Source organism: Passer montanus, unplaced genomic scaffold (genome assembly GCF_014805655.1).
Source record: "Passer montanus isolate IOZ18808 unplaced genomic scaffold, ASM1480565v1 scaffold73, whole genome shotgun sequence".
Lineage (NCBI taxonomy): Eukaryota > Metazoa > Chordata > Aves > Passeriformes > Passeridae > Passer > Passer montanus.
In genome coordinates this window covers 676,400-700,668 of record NW_024372481.1, presented here as the reverse complement: position 1 = coordinate 700,668, position 24,269 = coordinate 676,400, and the positions used below count along the sequence as shown (strand labels likewise).

General features: G+C 52.4%; 1 protein-coding gene across 3 annotated transcripts in view; it reads right to left on the bottom strand.

Annotated features, from left to right (window-relative positions):
- Positions 1-390: 390 nt before the first annotated feature.
- Positions 391-24,269, bottom strand: part of RXRA (retinoid X receptor alpha) — a 104,299-nt gene continuing 80,420 nt past the window's right edge. For all 3 annotated transcript variants that reach the window (XM_039730767.1, XM_039730769.1, XM_039730768.1), the window contains exons 5-10: positions 22,151-22,320; positions 17,715-17,844; positions 14,351-14,483; positions 10,094-10,185; positions 8,244-8,349; positions 391-5,173 (exon numbers count right to left, since the gene is read on the bottom strand). In XM_039730767.1, coding sequence (XP_039586701.1) covers positions 5,026-5,173; positions 8,244-8,349; positions 10,094-10,185; positions 14,351-14,483; positions 17,715-17,844; positions 22,151-22,320 — 779 coding nt within the window. In that variant the 3' untranslated portion in view covers positions 391-5,025. The remainder of the gene's footprint in view (positions 5,174-8,243; positions 8,350-10,093; positions 10,186-14,350; positions 14,484-17,714; positions 17,845-22,150; positions 22,321-24,269) is intronic.

Here is a 24,269-nt window from a genome sequence, read left to right as displayed (position 1 = left end):
CCCCGTGGTGCCACCGGGCTGGCACTGAAATGCCATCGCAGGGCATCGCCGAGCCACAGCGGGCACCGGGCAGCGGGATCGGGAAATCCCTCACGGGAATACCTGGGGAAAAGGGAAAAGGTCCTGGGGAGAGCTGGGGCTGCTCCTTCCCTCCACATTTGTTGGATTTGCAGTGAATGGGGACCCCACTGGGGACAGCCCCCGGGAATAACTCCAGACACACCAATAAGCACAAACGAGGACTTGGACTGGCTTATATTTTAAAATGCTCATATATTTTCTCTTTTTTTTCTCCTTTTTTCTTTTTCTCTTTTTTTTTCCTTCTCATTTTTTCCACAATTCTAATACAATTGTTCTCAAAATACTGGCGTTTCCAGCAGCAGTTCTTTCTTTTTTTTTTTTTTTAATTTTTTTTTTTTTTTTTTTGTAACCATTTTTGTTGTTTTTGAAGTGAATAATAATATACGGTAGTGATTTCACAGTAAAACAGACCTGCAGGAACGCCAGAGATACGTGACAAAAGACACCCCCAGGCCAGCCCTCCCCCTCCCTCCCACCCCCCTCCCATCCCCAAAAAGATTTTGGAAGTGGGGGGGAAAAAAAATAAAAAGTTCATTCAAAAAAATTATTTCAAAAGAGATTTCATATAAAGCCTTTAAAACACGGTCAGAAGTTTCTCCCTCTTCTCCAGATCCCTGTGGCTGAACATTTACAGAGAGAAAGAGAGAAAAAATAGAGAGAGTTTATAACAATCTCTGTAGAAGAAACAAAACAATCCAGGAAAGAAAATATCCAAGGATACAGTAAGGGATAAAATTACATTTGTACAAAAATAGATTTTTAACTTTATTGATGCTTTAGATATTTTTTTCCTTATCTTTTATCTTTTTTTTTTTGTCATTCTAAATTTTAATGTCATTTTTTTTTAATCTATGTATCCCATAGCCAAGGCATCCATCACTAAGTATTGGGAATTGCTAAAGCTATTCTTTACTCCAAACCACCTGCTTAAAAGAATGAAAACAAAACAAAACAAAACAAGAAAAAGGAAACAAAAAGAAGAAAAACAAAACAAAAAGGCATCTTAAAATAGATGCAGTTCCTTTGTCTCGAGGAATAAAAATCCAGATTTGGCATCTGCCAATTCGGAAAGGGATTCAGATACAATGGACGCAAAACACGGGGGGGGGAAAAAAAAAAAAGCGAGGAGAGGGGAAAAAATAAACCAAAAAAAAAAAATTGACTTAAACCACAAATTGCCAGGAAATTCTGTAATTGCTACAGTTCTCTAAGTGTATATGTGAGTGGGGTATTATACAGTGTCGATATCTACAGTACATACACGGACACACAGGGACACACAGGGACACCCCGGTGAGCCACCCGCACCCAAGGGACAGCACAGCTCCTGTGCCAGCACCCATGGGACAGCACAGATCCCCTGCTGCTTTTGGGATCAGCTCCCCAGCTGCTTTTGGGGACAGCACAGCTCCCCAGCCTGCTTTTGGGATCAGCTCCCCAGGTGCTTTTAGGGTCATCTCCCCAGCTTGCACTGATGGGGTCAGCAGCTCCTCAGTCTGCTTTTGGGATCAGCAGCTCCCTAGCCTGGCTTTGGGATCAGATCCCCAGCTTTCTCTTGGGATCAGCAGCCCAGACTGCTTTTGGGGTCAGCAGCCCTGTGTGGTTTTGGGGTCAGCTCCCCAGCCAGTTTTGCCAGCCTGCTTTTGGGGTCAGCTCCCCAGCCTGACTTTGGGGTCAGCAGCCCAGCATGGTTTCATGGTCAGCAGCCCATCCCGGCTTTGGGGTCAGCAGCCCAGTGTAGTTTTGGGGTCAGCAGCCCAGCCCAGGGCTGTTCCCAGTGCAGGGGTCAGCAAGGCCAGGGCTCAGCATTTCCCCCACCCCAAGGGCCCCCGGGGCACTCCTGGGCAGCTCCAGTGCCAAGGGAAGCTCGGGGTTGCCAGGGAGGGGTTTGGGATGTGCTGGGCTGCTGTGGGGTGGGTGGAACACGCAGCCAGGGGTGCAGCAGGTGGCTGGAAGGCTGATGTTTGTGCTATCTTTAGAAAATTAAAGATTGTCCCACCAACGAAAAAGGAATTAAAAGAAGCATTACAAACAGATCACCCGAATCTGAGGAGATTTTTGCAGGAGCACTGAGAGCTGGTGACATCCACGTCCTACCTCTCCAGGGAATAATGTGCCTTTTGTTTTCCTTCAGCCACGCTCACCTCTCCACACTCTGCCTTATCATGATGAGGACAACAACAAAAAAAAGCCCAAAGTGAAAAGAACACAAAGGAAAGACTCAAACTCATGCAAAGCTCGTTGCTTTAAGGCTGCTCTGGCTCTTCCCAACACACAAAAGCTTCTCCTTCCCACAGGAAGGGCTGGGGTGACCATGGAGGGGCTGGGCTGGGCTTTGGGGGCTCAGGGAACCCCAATTCCCTTTCACCAGCTGAGATTAAATCCCCAGGACAAGGCTCAGCCTTTCCCAAAATCCCCTCCACCACAGGCATGGATTGAGGCTGTGCTGCTCCAGCAGGGAAACTGAGGCACGGGGATGAGCCTGACCTGGAGCTTGGGGTCTGCAGAGCCTCCCCCTTGGCTTTGTAAGGTCAGATACTAAAGGGGATGGGATGGGGTGGGATGAAATGGGATGGGATGAAATGGGACACGGTAGGATGAGGACAGATAGGGAAAAAAGGGGATGGAAGATGATGGAACGTGACAGAATGGAAAAGGATGGGATGAAGTAAAATGGGATAAGGATGGGATGGGATGGGATGGGATGGGATGGGATGATGGAACGTGACAGAATGGAAAGGGATTGGATGAAATGAGATGGACAGGACAGGATGGGATGAGATGAAATGAGATGGGATAAGATTGGGATGGGATAATGGGATGGGATGGGCTGGGATCTCCCACTGTGCCACCCTGCAGCCACCACAGCACCCAAGATTTCCTCCCCAGCCATCCCCCAGGAAAAAAGTGGCTCAACCCACCAGAGACCAGCGGGTTTATCCTAGTGCAACATCCACCAACTTCCCCAAAGCTTTTCCTCTGTGCCAAGCAAGTCCCAGGCTCCTTTCTGCCCAGGGCTGGGGGCTCTGGGCTCTGCCACCTCCCTGCCCGCCCTGGGGCTGTGCCAGCCTCCTCCTGGCAGGGAACAGCCTGCTCGTGTTTCCTGGCACCCTCGCCAGATTTCATTTCTCCTGCCTCGTTTTCTTGGCAAATTCTTGCAGGGTGAAGCTGTTTAATAATATTTTCAGTGGCTTGCAGGCTGCTGGGGAAGCAGAGCCAAGGCGCTCTGCCTGCCTCTGCCGGTTCGCCGCGCCGGGCCAGCCCCAGGGGGAGCTGCCACCCCAAATCCCCAGAGGTTTTTGTATTTTGGAGCTGCAGGGGATGGAGCTGGGCACTCCAGCTGGGATGGCAACAGGCAGGGGGCAACGGTGTCCCCTCCAAAAGAGAGTGGGAGTGAGGTGGTGGGTGCTGCTCCATCCCCCTCCAGGAACAAAGGAGGAGTTTTCAACCAGCTGCAAACCATGGGGAGCAAGAAGGGATTTTGGGGGCTTCATCCTTTGCTTTTTAAAGCACAGAGCACATGGAAGTGGTGGGGAAGCACCTCCTCCTCAGCTCCCAGCACAAGGGGGGAAAACCCTTCCCAAGATCCCTCATCATTCCCTGTGCTTTGTTTTCTCTCCAACTCGTGTTTTTGTGGGGCACAGGAGACACCTGATGAGGAGGGAGGGGAAGGGGGATGGTTCCCTCGCTGGCTACACACTCCTGGGGGAACCCCATCCCGTGGGCTGTGGGCACATTCCTGTCCCTAACCCCAAAATCCTGTCACCAAGACTGAAGGAAAGGGTTGTGCAAAAGCCAAGGTGCTTTTGGTGCTCTCAGAATCCCGGGGAGGACAGGGATGGTGCTGCTGCCACATCCCCCACCCAGCCCGGCCCTCCCACCCCCACGGGGCAGATCCAGGGCAGGGGACAGCCCTGTTCTTGCTTCAGCACTAATTAACAGCCGCAATTAACCAGCCTGGCCGAGCACTCCCACTAATTGTTGCCTTGCAGTGTTTTGCAGGGCTGAAAGAACAGGAGCAGCTCCTGGGTGAGCCCCAAAACCCCAGAGCGGGGTCACGGTGGGTGCTGGGGCAGCACTGGGATGTACTGGGATGGACTGGGATGTACTGGGATGCCGTGCTGAGGGCAGGGCTCCCAGCAAACCCCCAGGAGCTGGGGAAGGGCCATGGGGAGTCCCTGGCAGCCTTAAAGCAAGCGCTGCAGCTGGCTCATGTCCACACCTTCGGGGTGGGCAGCGATGCCCGGGCACCCTCCAGGGTGGCCAAAGGGCATTTCCTGTGCCACTGCCACCGTGTTTTGGGGGATTCAGCTCAATCCCAAATACTCTGAAGTGGAAGGAGACGGCTCCTGTGTGCAGCCACGGGTGACTCACTCAGGGGCCACGGCCTCTCCCTCCGCAAAGTAACTACCGAGACTACTAAGAATAGTTAGAAACCAAAAATAGAAATTATTTCTTTTTTTTTTCTTTTTTTTTCTTTTTTGTCTTCTTCTTCTCTTTTTTTTTTTCTTTTTTTTTTTCCAAAAAACTCCATCTTCTGAAAATAGCCCAGCTGCAAATCTGGCAGAGTCCAACCACTCCCCTCGGCTCGTCGGAACCCCCACTGCCCCGAGGGCTGGCACCGTCCTTGTCCCCAGGGGGAGAGGGCTGGCAGGTGACACCAGCCCGTGGTGGCTCATCCCAAACCTCATGGCACGGCGGGGGGCAGGGGTTGGCAAAGCTCTCTCCGCTCCCACTCCTCTACAAGAAGCACAGGGAACCAGCGGGCAGGTCTGGAGACGCAGCAGTGACAGCGAACGCACAGGGAGGGCAGGATGACCAGGAGGGTCCCCCGGAGCAGACGGTGCCTCCAGGACAGCAGGGAGGGACGGGCTGGGGCCGAGGAAAGCAGAGGAAGGGCCCCGAGGGAGCCCGGCCGGGCGAGGGACTGACCCAGCAGAGTTTTTAAGTCATTTGGTGCGGCGCTTCCAGCATTTCCATCAGGAAGGTGTCGATGGGCGTGTCGCCTATTAGCTTGAAGAAGAAGAGGTGCTCCAGGCATTTCAGGCCGATGGATCGCAGGGCTGGGAGGCGGAGCAGGAGCTTGGCAAACCTGGGGAAAGGGAGATACGGCACGGTCAGACATCGCCAGGTGCAGCCCTGCTTCTGCCCCGGCCCCCAAGGCTTGGAGTCGAAGTGCTGGGATCAAATCGTGGGGCTGCAGGCAGAGATGTGCAGGGAAATCGGGAATTATGGCCCAGCCTCGGAGATCAGGGGAGATTCACAACAAACAGGGGCTGGGAACTGAGCTGGGAGGGTGGAACAACGGATGAAAGGGCAGCCCTGGAGTGGGGGACACCCCGAGATGCTCCTGGGGTCCCTGCACTGCAGCCACTGAGAGGAGGCACCAGGGATCAGCCTTGGCACTGGCAGGGCTGCAAACAGCAGCAGCTCAAATTTTGGCCAGGGAAAAGGCAAACAGCAGGAAAGAGGCTGGAGGAGATGCCCAGTGGGGTGAGCTGGCACTTGGCTGGGTGATGCCCCTTTTCCTGCAGGCTCTGGGCAGCCCCAGCTGAGCCCTGGGGCTGCCAGCCAGGGGTGACACCGAGGGTGACACAGGAGCTGGAGGGAGCTCTGCAAACCAGGGGTGCTCCCCTGTGAGGGGGCTCTGAGGAGGGCAAACAAAAGCCCTGTCCCCTGCTGGAGCAGATGGTTTCAGGTCACAGCTGCCCAGGAGGGCTGGGCAGAGCTGGCAGCTCTGCAGGACCCAGCCAGGATGGCAATGAGCCACCCACAGCCACCCTCACAGGGAAAAGCTGCTGGTGCTGGATTCTGAGTGTGACAGGAGCTGTGGAGCCAGGAGAAAGCCACCAGCTCCTGCAAGAGTGCCTTGGAGCAGCCCAGGTGCCACTGGATGTCACCTCCTGGAGTGAGTGAGTGCTCCCAAGCCAGGGAAAAGCCCTTTCATGGCCACAGCAGGGTCATCTGCTTTTCCTGCTGCAAAATCAGGGCTTGAGCAGCAGCAAAGGGCCAGGCAGAATGGCAAAAAGCCCTTTCATGGCAGCAAAATCAGGGCTTGAGCAGCAGCAAAGGGCCAGGCAGAATGGGACCCTGCAGAAAACACACACACAGACATGCACAAGCACACAGATATTCTACATGCATGCATAATTCCCTCTCCCTATTTTTTTTTAATTTTTTTTTTCTGCTGAGCTGGCGAGAACGGTGGGAGCAGAGCCAGGAAAAACAAATCAGCCCTACCATCCCATTCAGGAAGTTTCACTTTAAACCAAACCAGATGATGGCTCCAGCCCTCGGATATGTTTAACTGTGAGATAACCAGCCCAGAGCACAACGTGCCAGGGCTGGGAGGGGAGAAAAGAGCCCTGATTCCTGATTCCCTGAGGCTGCTGGCTGGCACGTAGGCACCCAGCCCTCCCTGTGGAGCTGCAGGGCGGGAGCAGGGCTGGGTTTCTCCTGGGAATGCCTCTCTGTGCAGAAAAATTCCCTTGTGGTGTTTGCAGGGTGCTCCCAAGCTGCTGCTGGATGGGGATTTGGGGCACCTGAAAAGGTGGGAATTCCAGAAATCCCACAGCATGGAGCAGGGGAAGGTCCCAGACGTGGCTCAAGCACAGGGAGAACTTGTTTGCAGCTGGTGAGCACATGGTGCCACGGGGCCAGCAGGATGCCCAGAGTTTCAGAGAACTTTGGGGAGCTCTTGTGCAAGCTCAGCCCAGGGGTTCACCCTGCTGAAGCTCCTGGGATGGTGCCACCATTGCCCTGCACCCCTGAGGGATGCAGGGGGGGCAGCAGGGCCCAGGCACAGCTCTCAGGACATCCCTGAGCCTGCAGAACCTCTCAGGTCACCAAGGATGGGTGTGAGCATCATCATGGGTGTGACCTTCGACCAGCCCAAGGTCACTCAAAGCCAGTGAGAGATGAAATTGCAGAGCCCCTGGTGCAGCTTCTGGGCTTCAAACACTCCCTCAAACACCACAGGGCATTGAGGCAGAGCCCTGGGGAGCTGCTGTGGACTGGTGCTGTCCCTGTGCCACCCTCTGCGTGTGCCAGGCTGCAGACCCTGCACAAGGTGCAAAGCTCAGCCCACCAAGGGAATGTTGCAGAAGAGCTGCTGGCCATGATTCCCAAGCTCTCCTGGTGCCAGGAACAGTTCTTCTGCAACACCACAACAGCCAAAGTCCAGGGGCTGGCTCTGGATTTGCTCCAGAAGTGCAGTTTAATAAAGATTTCTGGAAGAGGTGAGCACAGCCCTGTGCTCACCCCTCAATCCCCCTGCTCACCACAAACCAAACACACCCCATGGCACCCCCATCCTCACTCTGCCTGCCTCAAACCAACCAGCAGCGTCCCAGAAATCCGTTCACAACACACCTTTCTTCATCTGCCAGCATTCTGAGACCCAAAATGGGGGAAAAAAACAAACCCAGCATCACTTCTGAGGGCAGGCTCTGCCCGCTGCACTCGCTGCTGTGAAAGCACCCCTTTCATTGCACACCCACACCCCGCCAGGAATGCAGGTGAGATGCAAATCCCAGTTGCCTGGGCTGTTTTCCCCCCACCATTCATGCACCAGTAGCAGCTTCCAGTGCTGTGCTTGGTTTCTCAAGAAGCTGTCAGGAACTTAACTGGCAGTTGCCAGCTCCAGGCTGTAACTGGGAAAATGCGCCCACTCAGCTCTGGAGCCATCCAGGAACACATTCCTGATTCCCCCTCCCATTCCCAGCTGGATTGGGGGAGGCAGGGAGGGGAGAAAAAGAGCATCAATTGAGGCTTTCACTTCCCAGCAATGATGCTCATCTGCCACTGAAAATTAACTCCATGTGAGTCCTGTTTTTGCTGCGGTTTCGCTGGCCGTGGTTTCCTGAAGGGAAATGATACCCCCATCCCACACGTGCTCATCCCACTGCTGGGGCTGTGGCAGCTGGGGCTCCTCAGCTCTGCCCACCTTGCTGGATTTCCTGGCAAGGGAATAAAGAGCTCTGTGCACTGCACAGGGGAGGATTTTTAGGGATGCTCAGAGCTGGAGGGAGTAGAAATGAGGGATTTACCCGCAGGGAATCACGGAGAACAGAGAGCCCAGAACAGAGAGGGGACCCTGGGAGCTGCAGCACCCATTGCAGGGTGGTTGCAGGGGGTGCAGGAGGAGGGCACAGGGAGCTGACCTGCCGGGCTGGTCGGGGTATTTGTGTTTGCAGTAAGCCTCTAGCGACGCGTACACCTTCTCCCGCAGCGCCTCCACCTCCGCCGGGTTCGACAGCCCCTTGGAGTCTGAAAGGCAACACAAAAAAAAACCCAAAAACATCAGGCAAACACCTCCAGCCTGCCCAGGCAGGCAGCAACCCCTCTGTGCACTCCCTCCATCTCTTCCAGCCCCACCAAAGTGTGGCTGCAGGCTCTGAGCTCCAGGCACTTGGGGAGCACTCCAAGGTTTACCCCACAAAATTAGATTTTTTCTCACCTCATACCCAAACCCCAAATGTTTTGGCTCATTCCAGCGGTCCCAGACACTCATTTGAAAGGGATTAATTCCCCCTCCAGCCGAAATCCCTCCAGCCCTGTGGTGGGGCTGAAGGAGAAGCCCCTGGAAGTGTGGCTGCAGGCTCTGAGCTCCAGGTACTTGGGGAGCACTCCCACAAAATTAGATTTTTTCTCACCTCATACCCAAACCCCAAATGTTTTGGCTCATTCCAGCGGTCCCAGACATCCTTTGAAAGGGATTAATTCCCCCTCCAGCCGAAATCCCTCCAGCCCTGTGGTGGGGCTGAAGGAGAAGCCCCTGCTCTGGCACAGCCCCAGGACAGGGCACAGTGAGGATCTGTTTTTAGCAGGGTGAAAGGGACAGTGCAGAAATCGATATCCCCAAGCACATGTGCCACGGGAACCTCTCCAGATTCCCCTTCTTTGACCATAAATGGCTAATCCCAAATTACAGACAATAAATTACTGCTGATTACAAGGAGAGGGGGGGACTAAAAAAAAAAAACAAACCAAACTGGTCAAGAAGAAAAACAAACCCATGAAACTGTAATAAACCCTGCTGGAACAGCATGGCCTGGCTGTGGTGGGAAAATCCAGGCAAGGAGCTGTGCTTGGGCACACGCTGTGCTCAGGGAGGGCAGGGCTGGTGTGGATGGGGAGGTTTGTCCTTGGCTGCCATCTGGTTCTGCTCTGATCCACCCTGAAATCCAGAGATCCCCCCAGAGAGCTGTGCAGGTATGTGCAGGCTGCCTCCTGCTGCACAGGGATTTGCTCCCTGGAATGTTGGAGAAAAACCCTGGCACTGAACTTTCCTCTTCCCTTGGGCAGCTGGGGCTGAGAGGGAACAGGGAGCAGTGTGACCCTCCCAAAGTCTGTGAAATTATGGTCAAAACCTGAAGGTTTTGTGAATTTTATGAGCACATTTCATGTCTTTCAGCCTCTCCAGGTCTGCAAAGGGCTTTTTCAGAAACACAGGTAATAAAAGCCCTTGGATGACGAGGTTGGGAAGCAGAGACAATTATCTCCATGCTCTGGTGTTGCTCTAATCCATGTTTTTCTCTTCAACAACATCTAGATCTCACTTGGTTCCAATTCAGGGACAATTCCCTCAAGCACCTGAACTTTCTCTTCACAGTCACTCTAAAAGGGGGAGAGCTGACAGGACAAGGGAGAATGGCTGTAAACTGAAAAAGAGTAGGATTAGATTGGATTTTGGGAAGAAATCCTTCACTGGGAGGGTGGGGAGGCCCTGCACAGGGTGCTCAGAGGGCTGCCCCATCCCTGGAAGTGCCCAAGGCCAGGCTGGATGGGGCTTGGATCACCCTGGGACAGCGGAAGGTGTCCCTGCCCAGGGCAGGAGGTTTGGAACAAGATCAGCTTTAACGTCCTTTCCAAACCAAACCAACTTTCACCCCTGCCCTGTGGAATTTGGGTGCCCTCTGCTATTTCCAACAGGGCTTTTTGGGGAGGAAAAGGAGCCAAAAGCACAGGAGAGCAGCCAAGAGGGGCCAGGGGAGCAGAGGCAGGCACGTACCGGGGTTGAAGAGGACAATGGCTCGCAGGCAGCCCAGCTCTGTCTTGTCCATCAGCATGTCCCTCATTTTGGACACCAGTTCTGTCAGTACTCTGCAAAAGGACAGAGAAAGCACAGAGTCAGCATGAAAATAAAATTAAAAAAAAAGGGGAATGAAAAGCCCCAGGTGTCAGAGCCGGAGGAAGAAGCTCCGGTCACGTTTAACAAAGCTGGGGATGGGGCTGGCCTGTACCAGCTGAGGATGTGGCCTCATTTTCCTCCTCCATCAAAAATAGCTCATTAGAAACATCAATAGTTCCTGTGAGATACAGCAGGGACCATAAAAACCGCCTTCATCCATTCACTGAGAGGCTCTGGCACCTGAGAAAGCTGCCTAAAAATAAAAAATAACAATAAAAACCCACCCCAACAGGTATCTAAAAGTAATTTCCTCTGCCGGTAATTTTTATTGCTCCCTTTGCTCTTACTGAAGGTGTCGGTCTTGAAATATTTTCCACTGATTGCCCAGTTTTTCATGTTAGATCCTGCAGCAAAGCCATGATCTTGCACTTATGACCTCACAGGAACAAATGATGTCACCCAGGTCCGAAGAACAATTTCCTCACAGAGCAGAGCAGCAAAGGTGATTTGGTTTCAACTCAAGATGAGTCTCAGGGAGAGAAATCAGCATTTCAGCAGCGTCTGGAGTCACGCTGTGGGTCAAACACCCTGCAAGCCTGGCTTTAAAGCACTTTCCCAAAGCCTGAGATTAAAGAGCCCTGGGGACACGCCTGTGGAACCTGCTGAGGATCGCTGGGGCCTCCTCATTGCGCAAATAAAATCGCGCCTTGGTCCAATTAAAGATGAAAAGGAACAAAGGACTGGCCTCCTCGTAACATTAGAAGGCATCTGGACACCATGAAAGGGGCTTTGATTTGCACTGGGCAGCCTCCTCTGCGTTTGGGGCTGTTGGGTTTTTTGCAGGTTTCAGAGGAAGGGTTTTCTCCCTGTGTTTTCATGGGATGGATTCCCTCATCCCAGGCTCCTCAGACCCCTCAAGCAGGCATGGAGGCAGTCTGGGGAGGAGGCAGGCATGGGGATGTCCAGGTGAGTGGTTTGATGGAACCCCAGCCCTCCATCCCTGATGCTGTTGAGTCAGGGATGGAATGAAAGACTCCAGTCTTCAGAAGGTGAATCAGAAAGCCAATCAATGAAAGGTAGCATGTCTTCTATGATGTGACTCGTTAAGGTGAGACTTGATTGGTCTCAAAGTGCAAACCTCTCACAGTATTGGTGAGCTATGAACAGCACACTCTGGAGAGCCATATCTACAAACAATGGTCACAGAAAGAGAGATAAGAATTGTTTGAATTCTTTTCTCTAAGTTTCCCACTGTCACTGTTATATTTTCTGGAAAAATCCCTTCCCAGGATTTTTCTCCTGGGAAGCTGAGAAGCCTCAGAAAAGGAAAACAATTCTTATCTCATTTGCTTCTCCTGTGTTTTGCTGCTTTGGAATGTGGTTGGAGATTGTTTACCAACAGGTGATTGTTTCATTGGTTTCTGCTGTGAATTATTTTGACTTATTGGCCAACTGGGGCCTAGCTGTGTTGAACTCTGGAGAAAGAGTCACAAGTTTCATTAGTATCCTCCAAGCCTTTCTGCATTCTTTAGTATGGTTTAGTTTAGTATTCTTTGATATAATATAGTATCATAAAATAATAAATTAGCCTTCTAAGAACATGGAGTCAGAGGTATCACTCCTCCCTCATCTGGGGAACCCAGCAAATACAAGATTCCACAGTGCCACTGTGATATTTTATGAAAATCCTTTCGCCAGGATTTTTTCTCCTGAGAAGCTGAGAAGCCTCAGAAAAGAAATGTAAACAATAACTATCTTCTGCCGTGGAAAGTGGCAGGTGCATCTTTGATTGCTCTCATGTGAATTGTTTTTACTTAATGACCAATGACAGCCAGCTATGTCGAAGCTTTGAGCAGTCACGAGTTTTTGTTATTCATTCTTCTTCAATCTTGTCTAAACTTCTGTCTGTATCTTCCTCTCTATTCTTTTAATATAGTTTTAGTATAGCATTTTTAATATCATATCATAACATAATAACTCAGCCTTCTGAAACACAGAATCTTCTTCTCTATTCTTTTAATATAGTTTTAGGTTGTCATTTTTAATATAATATCATATCATAACATAATAACTCAGCCTTCTGAAACACAGAGTCAAGATTCTCATCTCTCCCCTTGTCGGGGTTGCCTACAAATTCCACACCACAGCCTCTCACAGCTTCCCAGGGTTTTCCTGCAGAACCATGTCTGTCTGTGCTCAGAGATGTGACCACCACCCATCCCATCCCATCCCATCCCATCCCATCCCATCCCATCCCATCCCATCCCATCCCAGGAGAACCATGTGTCTCTGTGCTCAGAAGAGATGTGACCACCCATCCCTGCCCACCTTCAAAGGTGGCCAGGGAACATCATGTCTGTCTGTGTTCAGAGATGTGATCACCACCCATCCCATCCCATCCCATCCCATCCCATCCCATCCCATCCCATCTGTCAAAAATGGCCAGGGAACACCATGTCTGTCTGTGCTCAGAGGAGAAGTGATCACCACCCATCTCATCCCTGCCCACCTGTCAAAGATGCCCAGGGAACACCATGTGTCTCTGTGCTCAGAGAAGATGTGATCACCACCCATGCCATCCCACCCCACCCCATCCCACCCCATTCCATCCCACCTGTTGAAGATGGACAGGGAATACTATGTCACTCTGTGTTCAGAGATGTGACCACCACCCATCCCATTCCAGTATCCCATCCCACCCCATCCCATCCCATCCCTGCCCACCTCTCGAAGATGGCCAGGGAACACCATGTCTCTCTGTGTTCAGAGATGTGACCACCACCCATCCCATCCCATTATCCCATCCCATTATCCCATCATCCCATCATCCCACCCCACCTGTCGAAGATGGCCCCGACGCCGGCGCTGTGCGCGCTGTTCCGGTGCACGTGCAGCCCCGTGGCCAGCAGGATCCCGTCCTTCACGGCTATGGAGCGGTGGGAGAAGGAGGCAATTAGCAGCTCGTTCCACCCTGGGGAGGAGAAAAGCAGCGAGGCTGCAGGTTAGAGCTGTGGGATCCTCGGGAAGTTTGGGATTTGGTGACATCACCTCTCTGACAGGAGCCTTTGGTGCAGGAACGTGGCTGGATGTGGGAAAGGAGGGGGGAGCCAGCTTTTTCTTGGATGTCAGGGAAGGAAAAAACCATCAGGAACCCAAGGCACTAAAAATAAAGCTAATAAGGGGAGCAGTTTCCTCTATAAACCGTGCAGACACCGAGCAAACAGCTCTGCCTGAAGCTCCCCGTGGGTGTGGAGCCCTGAGCTCGCCTCTGCCCTCAGCCTCCCAGCAGTTCCAGCCCTATCAGCACTTGCTATCAGCTCATCAGGCTCCTCCTCAGGCCACAGAAGTTCATTCACCAGCCCTGAGCCTCGTAAAGGGGACCATGGAATCTCTGGCTTTATTTGTGGGTTTGCTGCTTCTGCCATGAAAATGATGGGAGGGATTGGGTCTGCTCTCTGCACAGCCCCACGTCTGTGACTGCTGCCACAGCTGCTTGGAAAACTGATTTTAGTCTTATCAGCTGGGCAGGCTGCTTTGGGATATGGGAAGGACATCCTCTGAGCCCAGACCTCCAGGGAAGGGAAGGGAGATGTGACCTCCACACCTTCCAGCTGCCCTTCCCAATCCAACACCTCTTCAATTCCTAAATCCATCACAGGCTGAGCTCAAGAACTCCTGAAACAAAGCCCCAGTGAGAGCAAATGCTGCCAAGCTTGAAGGGTGGAAATCTGGGTGACTTCCAGCCAGGAGCCGCATCTTCAGTTGAACAAGATGGGGTCTTCTGCAACACCCCCAGCCTCCATCCCATCCCATCCCATCCCATCCCATCCCATCCCATCTGTCAAAAATGGCCAGGGAACACCATGTCTGTCTGTGCTCAGAGGAGAAGTGATCACCACCCATCTCATCCCTGCCCACCTGTCAAAGATGCCCAGGGAACACCATGTGTCTCTGTGCTCAGAGAAGATGTGATCACCACCCATGCCATCCCACCCCACCCCATCCCATCCCATCCCTGCCCATCTCTTGAAGATGGCCAGGGAACACCATGTCTCTCTGTGTTCAGAGATGTGACCACCACCCATCCCATCCCATTATCCCATCCCATTATCCCATCATCCCATCATCCCACCCCACCTGTCGAAGATGGCCCCGACGCCGGCGCTGTGCGCGCTGTTCCGGTGCACGTGCAGCCCCGTGGCCAGCAGGATCCCGTCCTTCACGGCTATGGAGCGGTGGGAGAAGGAGGCAATTAGCAGCTCGTTCCACCCTGGGGAGGAGAAAAGCAGCGAGGCTGCAGGTTAGAGCTGTGGGATCCTCGGGAAGTTTGGGATTTGGTGACATCACCTCTCTGACAGGAGCCTTTGGTGCAGGAACGTGGCTGGATGTGGGAAAGGAGGGGGGAGCCAGCTTTTTCTTGGATGTCAGGGAAGGAAAAAACCATCAGGAACCCAAGGCACTAAAAATAAAGCTTATAAGGGGAGCAGTTTCCTCTATAAACCGTGCAGACACCGAGCAAACAGCTCTGCCTGAAGCTCCCCGTGGGTGTGGAGCCCTGAGCTCGCCTCTGCCCTCAGCCTCCCAGCAGTTCCAGCCCTATCAGCACTTGCTATCAGCTCATCAGGCTCCTCCTCAGGCCACAGAAGTTCATTCACCAGCCCTGAGCCTCGTAAAGGGGACCATGGAATCTCTGGCTTTATTTGTGGGTTTGCTGCTTCTGCCATGAAAATGATGGGAGGGATTGGGTCTGCTCTCTGCACAGCCCCACGTCTGTGACTGCTGCCACAGCTGCTTGGAAAACTGATTTTAGTCTTATCAGCTGGGCAGGCTGCTTTGGGATATGGGAAGGACATCCTCTGAGCCCAGACCTCCAGGGAAGGGAAGGGAGATGTGACCTCCACACCTTCCAGCTGCCCTTCCCAATCCAACACCTCTTCAATTCCTAAATCCATCACAGGCTGAGCTCAAGAACTCCTGAAACAAAGCCCCAGTGAGAGCAAATGCTGCCAAGCTTGAAGGGTGGAAATCTGGGTGACTTCCAGCCAGGAGCAGCATCTTCAGTTGGACAAGATGGGGTCTTCTGCAACAGCCCCAGCCTGAACATGTTCTGGAGTTCTGGTCCAGAAACCTCTGGATATTTGGATTTAGGGTTTTTTTCCCAGGCTGGAAAAACAACACAACAATATCCCTCACCTCTCCTGTCACAAGAACTCATCTCACAGCCTGGAACAAACACAAGGCCCATGTGTGCTGTATTTACCTTCTGCTGCAGCCGTGGGTTGTGCCACCAGAAATGTTGACAAGGAATAAAGTTCACTCTTTCCTAAGTGGCCACAGGATGTTTCCACCCCAGCACGGGAACATTTCTTTGGCTATTTACTGGGTGAGGCCTGGCACTTTCACAGGGATTGCAACACTGAAACCCGAGGAGGATGGAGGAGAAGGAGCCTGCAGAGCCCCATTCTCTGGAGGAAGAGGAACTCCCAGAGGCAGATCCACGGGAATTTGTCACACACACAGCCCCACAGCAGCTCCAAGCAACAGGAACCACAGCTGGCTCTCCACACCCACTCCAAACTGGGCTTATTCCAGTGAAGGAGGGCTGGATTCATCAGCATCCTTCCTCTGGATTATTCCCATGTAGAGCTGGGATGTTTCAGCTGAAATGGGTGAGATTTTCCCACCTTGGCTTTCCCAAAGAGCTGCCAAGACAGAGGCAAGCAGGGAAAATTCACCATAACCACAGGCAGCAAACTGGAATTAGAGAGCAGCCAAATCTCCCTTGGGAGTTCTGCGTTTCAGCCCAAGCTCTGGAGAGGCACAGCAGAATTCTGTGACTCCTGTGACTCCTGTCTCACCAACCAGGGTGGCTGCAGCCCCCAGGGGTGCTCTGGCTCCTCTGGGATGGGGAAGGCACTCTGGCAGAGCAGTGTCAATGCATTTCTCTGCCAAGCTTCCCCACCAGCCCTACAAACCCAGCTGCAGGGATGTAACACTCAGCACCCTCTGCCAGGCTGAGAAAACATCAGGTTATTCCTGTCTCAGCTTGGAAACAAGAAAACCAGTGGAAAACATGCTTAAAAAGTCAGGTTTCCTTCCCTTCCAAACAGCTCAGAGAGGGAGTATTTTTAAATGATTCAGGATCTGAGGAGAGCTGCTGCCAGCCCATCCAGCCCTGCTCCTCCCGAGCTGTGTGCTCCACTTGTTTTGCCTCCCAGGACGCCTGACTGAGGCTCTTAGCTGGATTTTAATGCTTCAATATTTCATGGGCAGCTGTTCTCAGCAGGCCACTCAATAATACATTGAGCACTGGTTGGAAGGCCTGGGCAAGGTCATCTGAGGCCCTGGCAGAGGTGTCTGGAGCAGGGAGCTCCAGGGAGCTGCTCAGCAGTCTCAGGGTTGGAGCCACCAGGAAATTTGGGATGTGAGGGGGCTGGCAGCCCCTCTCCTGCTGTGTGGAGTGGGTCACAAGCACAGAACACAGGTCAGGAGTTCTCCAGCTCCAGTTTTAACCAGCTGCCTGCTAAAGAGAGAGGAAAACCTGGAACTGCCATGGTGGGGTTGGGTTCCACTTCCCAAAAGGAAAAGGCAGAGCTTGGTCTGAATCCAGCTCTTTGCAGAAAGCCCTCAAGGATCCCTTTAGAGAGGCTTCCCTGCTCATCCCCTCTCACAAGAGGCTCTAGAAATCCCCCTAAAATCCACACTTTGGATGTTCCAAAGGGCCCAGAGCCAGCTCTGGCAAAATCCATGGAGCACCTTCACCCAGAGGCTGCAGGAGCCAGCCTGGAAGGGTGCAGCACCTGGACAGAAGTGAATTTGGGGGAAATAAAATGAACTTTCAAAGTACCAAGGACATCAACGTCCCTGGCTTACAAAGATCTTCATGCCTCAAACACATCCTCCCTGAGCTCTGCTCCTGCTTTCTTGCCCTCCACGAGCTTTGTGCAGCAGCAGGAGCTTGAGTTCACTCAACAGGGGAAGACCCTTCCCACAACCAACTGCTTCCACCTCCCAAATCCTGCTCCTGCAGCCCCCCTGCTGCACAAGGAAATTTAAAATAAGCCCTGAGAGTTCTATTTTCATCTTGGTGGGTGGGAGAAGAAGTGAGATGTACTTTCCTCTCCTCTCTGGTTTTAATTATGATCAAACATTTCAGTTTGATGAAATTTCATGGGGGCCTGAGCCCACTTGGTTTTTCAAGGCTCAGTTTGGGAGGAAGGCAGAGTTTAACTCCTTTGGTTTAAGTCAGCCAGCACCCATCTCTGAGCTCCTCACGGATCAGAGATGAAGCTGGGCCATTTTTCAGCTGATTGGCCACATTTTGGATCCAATTCACCAACACATCCCATGCAAAGCTTTCAAAATCCTATTTAAAAACTGAACTGTCAGAGCCTGTCAAGAATCAATTAAAGATTTTCAAGCTGCCAGGACCTAAACCTGAGGGTACAGCCCATCCCAGGGGACACTGAGCAGTGCCCACATGGGGACAGATGTCACTCACCTGCTCTGAGCAAGATGACCTGGTCATCCAGGGGCAGCTCAGAGAAATGGGGGATCCTCTTGGCCCACTCCACCAGGGTGAAGAGCTGTTTGTCTGCTGCCTGGCAGATGTTTGTCACCGGGTCATTGGGCTGCCAAAAAACCAAAATAAAGGCATTAAAAAAGAGATGGAAAAGCTTGGAAAAGGCAGAGTGAGGAAAAGAGAGGCTGGAGGAGCAGCCTGCCTGCCATCCCTGAGGTGGGTGTTATCACTCACAGGCAAAGCAAGTGATTTGGCTGCTCCACCACGAGGGCTGTAATTGTTTTTAGCAAGCCCCAACATGGGAATTGGGAGTGCTGAGACTCCATATCCATCACCCTGACTGATGAATCCAGGCAGCTCGAGCCTGGGGAAGGGCACACTCCAGCCTCTCCCAGCTCGATAAACCAGCACCAGAGGGGGCATTACAGAAAAATAACAAAAAAAAAGAGAAAACCCCTTTCCTTTGAAATATTATCCAGTAACAGAAACCATCTGCTCTCAAGGAGGACAGTCAGCCTAAACACACCAAATCCCTGTTTAAAGGAACTGCTCAAAGCTCAAGTGGATTTGTGATTAGGAACTGGAAGAGCCAGTTTAACCCTGGGGAAGGCTGAGCTGGCTGATCCAAGCGAGTCTGTAGGGTTTACCTCTCTGGACAGGGATGTATGAGCCCTTCCCACCTCCCTCTGTAATCCCAGCTGATATCCAGCAGCTTGCATTGTACAATTAGCTTCTCTCCATGTCCTTAAAAGAGCAGTTTCCAAACTGGAGGAGAAGTGTTTACTTCACCCCCCCGCTTGCAGGGGGAAGGGGTGTAAATCCAGAGGAAGAGCAGACAGGAATGCCAGCGTGACCTGTGGCACAGCCCCCTCCCCGAGGGGGCTCCCTCAGAGCCCTGGCAGCAAACCCCAAAGCTCTGATGCCTCCGTGGCCAACATCTCCCACTCTCCAGGCTTAAAATAGCCGGGGTTTGGCAGGCTCAGGGCACCTGCCCTGGGAGCATTCCCACCTGTCGCGTGCAGAGATGGATGGGCACAGGCTGGCACCGCGCAGGGATGTGCCCCCCTGTGCCACCCCCTTCTGCAGCTCCCCCAGGGGGGCAAGGGCAGGGCAGTCTCGCCCCCAGGGAGCTGGGGCTCTTCCCTGAGGGAGGAGAGGTGAGCAGGGACTGGGCTTTTCCCAGGAGAGGGAGATCAGATGGGATTTCTCCTGGAGAAGGGGAAAACTCAGGAGTGCGTGTGAGGAGGAGCTTTGCAGGGTTCAGGGTTCCACTGGAAGCACTGGGAATGTTGATATTCACAGGCAGGAAGGGGGAGAAGGGCCACCAGACATCCTGAACATCCCTGACCTCAAGTTTGATGCCAGTTTGCTCAGCCAGGTGGAGAATCCTGGCACCCAGGTGAGGCGGGATGGGGATCACAACATGCTCCAGCAGAACCCAGTCCTTGCAGCAACAAGGGCCTGCAGAGCCCCACAAAAGGGGTAATTTAGGTAAATCAGATGTTTTTGCCAAAGCTTTCATCAGGGCTGGCTGCTGGGCAGCGGCTCCAGGTGCCCCAGGCCTGGCTGTCCCTCCCTGGGCAGCACAAGCTGTCCCCAAGCTCTGGTGCTCCAAAGCCTCATCCTCGGCTTCAGTTCCACCTCAGATGGCAATTCCTGGAACCACCACGGCTCTTCCCGGCAGAACCTGATCACTGGAGCGTGAGAAGCAGCTAAAAGTGTCCAGAGGGCCCTGCCTGGCTCCAGGAGGGGAAGGGCAGTGCTGGAAAGCCTCCCTGTGCAGGGAAAGCAAATCCCCTCCTGCAGTAAATAGCAAGGGCTCGGTGCCGGGGTGTGACAGAGCCAAAGGGCACCTGATCCTCCTGGAAAAATGCAACTGACCCTCCTGGAAAACTGCAGCTGACCCTCCTGGAAAACTGCAGCTGACCCTCCTGGAAAACTGCAGCTGACCCTCCTCGAAAACTGCAATTGGAGGCATCTTCACAAAACGGGGACTTGAAACCAGACGTTTGGGGACTTGAAACCAGACAGTGGGGAGGACAGCTCTCAATTACAGACTTTGCCTCCTAGCCAGGAGCCTGTCCCAGGCCGTGCTTGCAGGGCAGGAGCCCAAATTGCCAAGGCATGGGGCAGAGGCAAAGCCACCCCTGGGACAGGGACATGGCACGAGGTGACAGCCACAGCCACGAGAGCTTGGAGCGACAGGACAAGGGGGAATGGATTTGAGCTACAAGAGGGTGGGGTTAGAGCAGATATTGGGGGAAAATTCTTCCCTGGGAGGGTGGGGAGGCCCTGGGGAAGCTGTGGCTGCTCCATCCCTGGAAGAGCTCAAGGCCAGGCTGGATGGAGCTTGGAGCAACCTGGGATAGTGGGAAGTGCCTTTAAGATGATTTTAAGGTCCCTTCTAAGCCATTCTATGTGGCTGCCAATCCCTAAATCACCCTGCCACCCCCATCCCAGCCTGGAAATGTCCCTGCAGGTCACCAGCCCGAGTGCAGAGGCACAAATCAAAGCACCCAACACACGAGGCACACAGCAAGCAGCTCGGTGTTCTCCCTGTGTTTATCAGGGCCTCGATTTGTCTGCCTTTCCATCACCTGGGCTCTGGGGAAAGGCAGCAGCTCCTCTGTCTTCCCTCTCCTCATCCCGTGGTGGCCTCGTCACCGGGAGCTGCTGATCTCATCCATCTGCTAAACCTGCTACAAATGTCACCTCGTGCTTGACAATAACGGGGCATTTCAACAAGCCTCCTGCTTCTATTTAGATGCAACACACATCCTTGTTCACAGTAATGCCTGTTGAATTATGCAGGAACCGGCTTTCAATTTGAGGAGACTCGGTGCCAGACGAAGCCATTTATTTCAGCTCCCTCTCTGGGGTTTGTTTTCAAGTCAGCACCAGGCTGGCTCCAGCTCCCCTGAAGGATTTTTGATCCTGTGGGCAGTCAGAGCCTCTCTGAGCCCCTCACTAACTCCTCCAAAAAAAGCTTTTTACAGCCTCGTGGGGATGGGATCCTCCTCCAAAATGCAGGTGAGGGTTTGTACCTGATCCTGTACCTGATCCTGGAGACTTTCACTGAGGGATTGGTTCTGTCCCTACCACAAAGCCTTGGATATCCAAGAGCCACCTAAGGAATGCTAGGAAAAGCTGTCTTTGCAAAAAGAGCATCCCAAAAAGCCAATTAAAGTTGTCTTGACTCCCAGACCCCTCACAGAATTCTGCTGGAAGGGACTCTAAAGATGCTCTATTTCCAACTCCTTGCCATAGGAAGGGATTTCTGACTCAAACCCTCCAAGCCTCATATAAAGAGAGAGATAAAAGCATTGTTGTAACAGAAAATAAACACTGCAGAGCCCTTGCACTTGCTGAGAATAGCTGCATTTCATCAGCTCAGCCTCACAGCCACTCAGCAGGAACTGCACAGGGGTATTCCAGTGCATGAGCCTGCTCTCTTGGCTCAGCCAGCCCAACTGCTGGCAGAGTTCAACCTCTGAGTCCCTCAAAGGACTCAGAGGCTACCAGGAGATGCTCCCCACTGCAGCCTCAGTTGCTGTTTTTCACAGGAATTCCTCTATTCCCACTGCTTTTCCAGGAAAAGGGGCTATGGAGGAGTGGGGACTGTCCCTACCACTGCCTGGGCTGCAGAGGGTCTGTCCTGGAAATGGAATTTCAGAGGAGGCTTTGGCTCTCTCAGTAGGAGGCTGCTGCTTTGCAGGGAGATTTCTCCCTTTTGATAAGGGAATTTCATAGGAAAGGACCCAAAACACTTCCCCTCACTCTCCATAGAATCCCAGACTGGTTTGGCTTGGAAGGGACCTCAAGAACATCTCATCCCACCCCCTGCCTTCCACCAACATTCCACCAGCCCAGGCTGCTCCTGTCCCATTTCCTCTCATCCCTCTCTTGGGCACACAACAGCTGGTACAGCCCAGATGCTCCCAGCAGGCCCAGTTATAATGCAGGTTTCTAACTGGGAAAAGAACTTGAAAGCCAATTCCTAGGCAAATTTCTCCAGGTTTTCCCCTCTCAGAGCCAAGCAGCTGAATAATTCTGCACCTGAGGAGTCACACCCTCATTCTCCAGCTCTTATCTCTCTGCACTACAGTCACACAGGTTTATTGCCTCAATTGGACTCTGAGCTCTTCAGAGCAGAGTGCCTTCCTGCCTTTCAGCACTTGAGAGCTGTTCTTTACAATAAAACCTTCTCTTCAAATCACTCCTTAGAGCACCTCTCACTCCCCTGTGGCTGTGGGACAGAAGACACCAAACGCTGGTGGCTGCTGGCTCTGCTCTCCAGGGGCTGAGCTGGCTCACAGCAGAGCCAAGAATTGCTTTCTTTTTCCCCACAGAGGACAATCCCTGTGTGCCACAGCTGTCTCTGATGGCCCAGAGAGGGGCTGGGCAGAGGTGCTCACCGAGCTGGGGGTCAGGCCCATGTTTGCCTCGATGTAGGTCTCTGTCTTTGGCTCCACGGCGAGCTCGGCCTCCAGGATCTTCTCCACGGGCATGTCCTCGTTGGCGCTGCTCGTGGACTCCACCTCGTTCTCGTTGCGGTCCTTGCCCCGCTGCCTCTCCTCCTGCACGGCTGAGGGACACAGAGGGACAGTGCCAGTGTCAGACTGTGACAGGAGGATCACACAATCACAGCGCTAGGAGAGACCTTCAAGGTCATCGAGTCCAACCCAGCCCCAACACCCCAACTCAATCCTGGCACCCAGTGCCACATCCAGGCTTTGTTAAACACATCCAGGGATGGAGACTCCACCACAGAATCTCAGAATCTTGACGTAGGAAGAGACCTCCAAGATCATTGAGTCAAACCCAGCCCCAACACCTCAACCAGAATAGCACCAAGTGCCACGTCCAGCCTTTTTTTAAACACATCCAGAGATGGTGATTCCACCACCTCCTTGGGAACAGCATTCCAGTGCTTTATCATTCTTTTGGTGAAATTTTTTTCCCTAATATCCAGCCTATACCTTCCCTGACATAGCTGAGACTGTGTCCTCTGGTTCTGTCGGTGCTGCCCGGTGGAAGAGACCAACCCCACCTGTGTACAACCTCCCTTCAGGAAGCTGTAGAGAGCAAAAAAAACCACCTCCCCAGGCACACAATTCCAGAACTTCATCACTCTTTGTTGAAAAACTTTTTCCTGATATTCAACTTGTATTTCCCTTGGTGCAGCTTGAGACTGTGTCCTCTGGTTCTGTCAGAGTAACTTGATTGTCACCACTGAGTCAGGAGGGGACAAGTGACACAGAGGCTAGAAACTCCCAGTTTATTGGAACCCCTTATTTTATACACTGGTCCCATACAGGTGAACCTGACTGGTCATTTAATCAACACATTTCACACGATTGCTTAATTAAGAAGACATCCTTTGGTAAACATCTTATGAGGAAAACAACTTGTTACAAACACCACCTGCAGATTGTTCACCATTCTTCCTCTGCCTCCCTAAAACTTCCCAGAGCAATTCATGGGAAAGCTTATCTGGCTTTCTCTCTCTCTGAGCAGACTGTCATCTCCACAATGTGATGGCTGACTCTCACAATTAAAAAGTAAATATTATGCACATATGTTAAGAGAAATTTTATAGATTTATAGTTACGTTTTACCCCCTTGTGTTGTTATCAGGGGGTGGCCTGGGTTTGGGACATTGGGAGAGTTGGGTTATTACTGTGGCAACAGCTGACCTCCAAAAAAGATTTAAGGAATTCAACTCCACTACTGGACAGTGAAGAAGGAGTCAATGGACAGAATTTTGGAGGAGCTAAAGGGTTAAAATGCAAAACCCCCATTGTGTGGATGAGCACATGGTGGGAAAAATCCTCTGCTCCCGGTGCTGTAATATTTTATCTATTCAGTCATCTGTTGTATTTTTTGATAAACCTTTTAAATTTTTGGAAATTGAGTAGCACTTCTCACAGAGTCACCCCCAGGCCCTGCAGGTGGCCATGAAACCCCAAAGCATCCTGCAGGATCACCCCCCTCTCTGATGTCTGTTCCCAGTGCGGCCAGAGTGGGATATCCCAGGGAATGTGAGGTTTGGGGAAGGCAGGGAGCAGCCCCAGCCTGGGAAATCAGCTCTGTGTCAGGGATGATCCTGCTTGGACAGGGAAAGCCCCTTCTCTGCAGAGGGAGAGGTCCTGGAATTAAAAAGGTCAAAGACAAATGATGGAAAGCACCACAAAGGAAGCCACACTTTGAGTTACTTCGAGAGAGGGAAAGGGGTGGGTGAAGGGACAGAATCAGGGAATCCTAAAGAAAAGTCAGGTCAGTTTAAAGCAGAAATCCCAAATCCAGCCACCTCTGAGGCTGGCAGTGCTGAATTTCCCTGGAGGCCATGCCTTGCCCCTCTGCAGCTCCCATGGGACAGGAGCTCCATGCAAACCTCCATCCTGCCTTTGGCTCCAGACAGACAGGAGAGACCTGTCCCGAATCCTGTGGGGTGGGAATGATCTTGCCAGCAGCCTGTCACATGCTGATGAATTACATCTGAGCAGCTCAGAGATGAGAAACACTTACTAGATG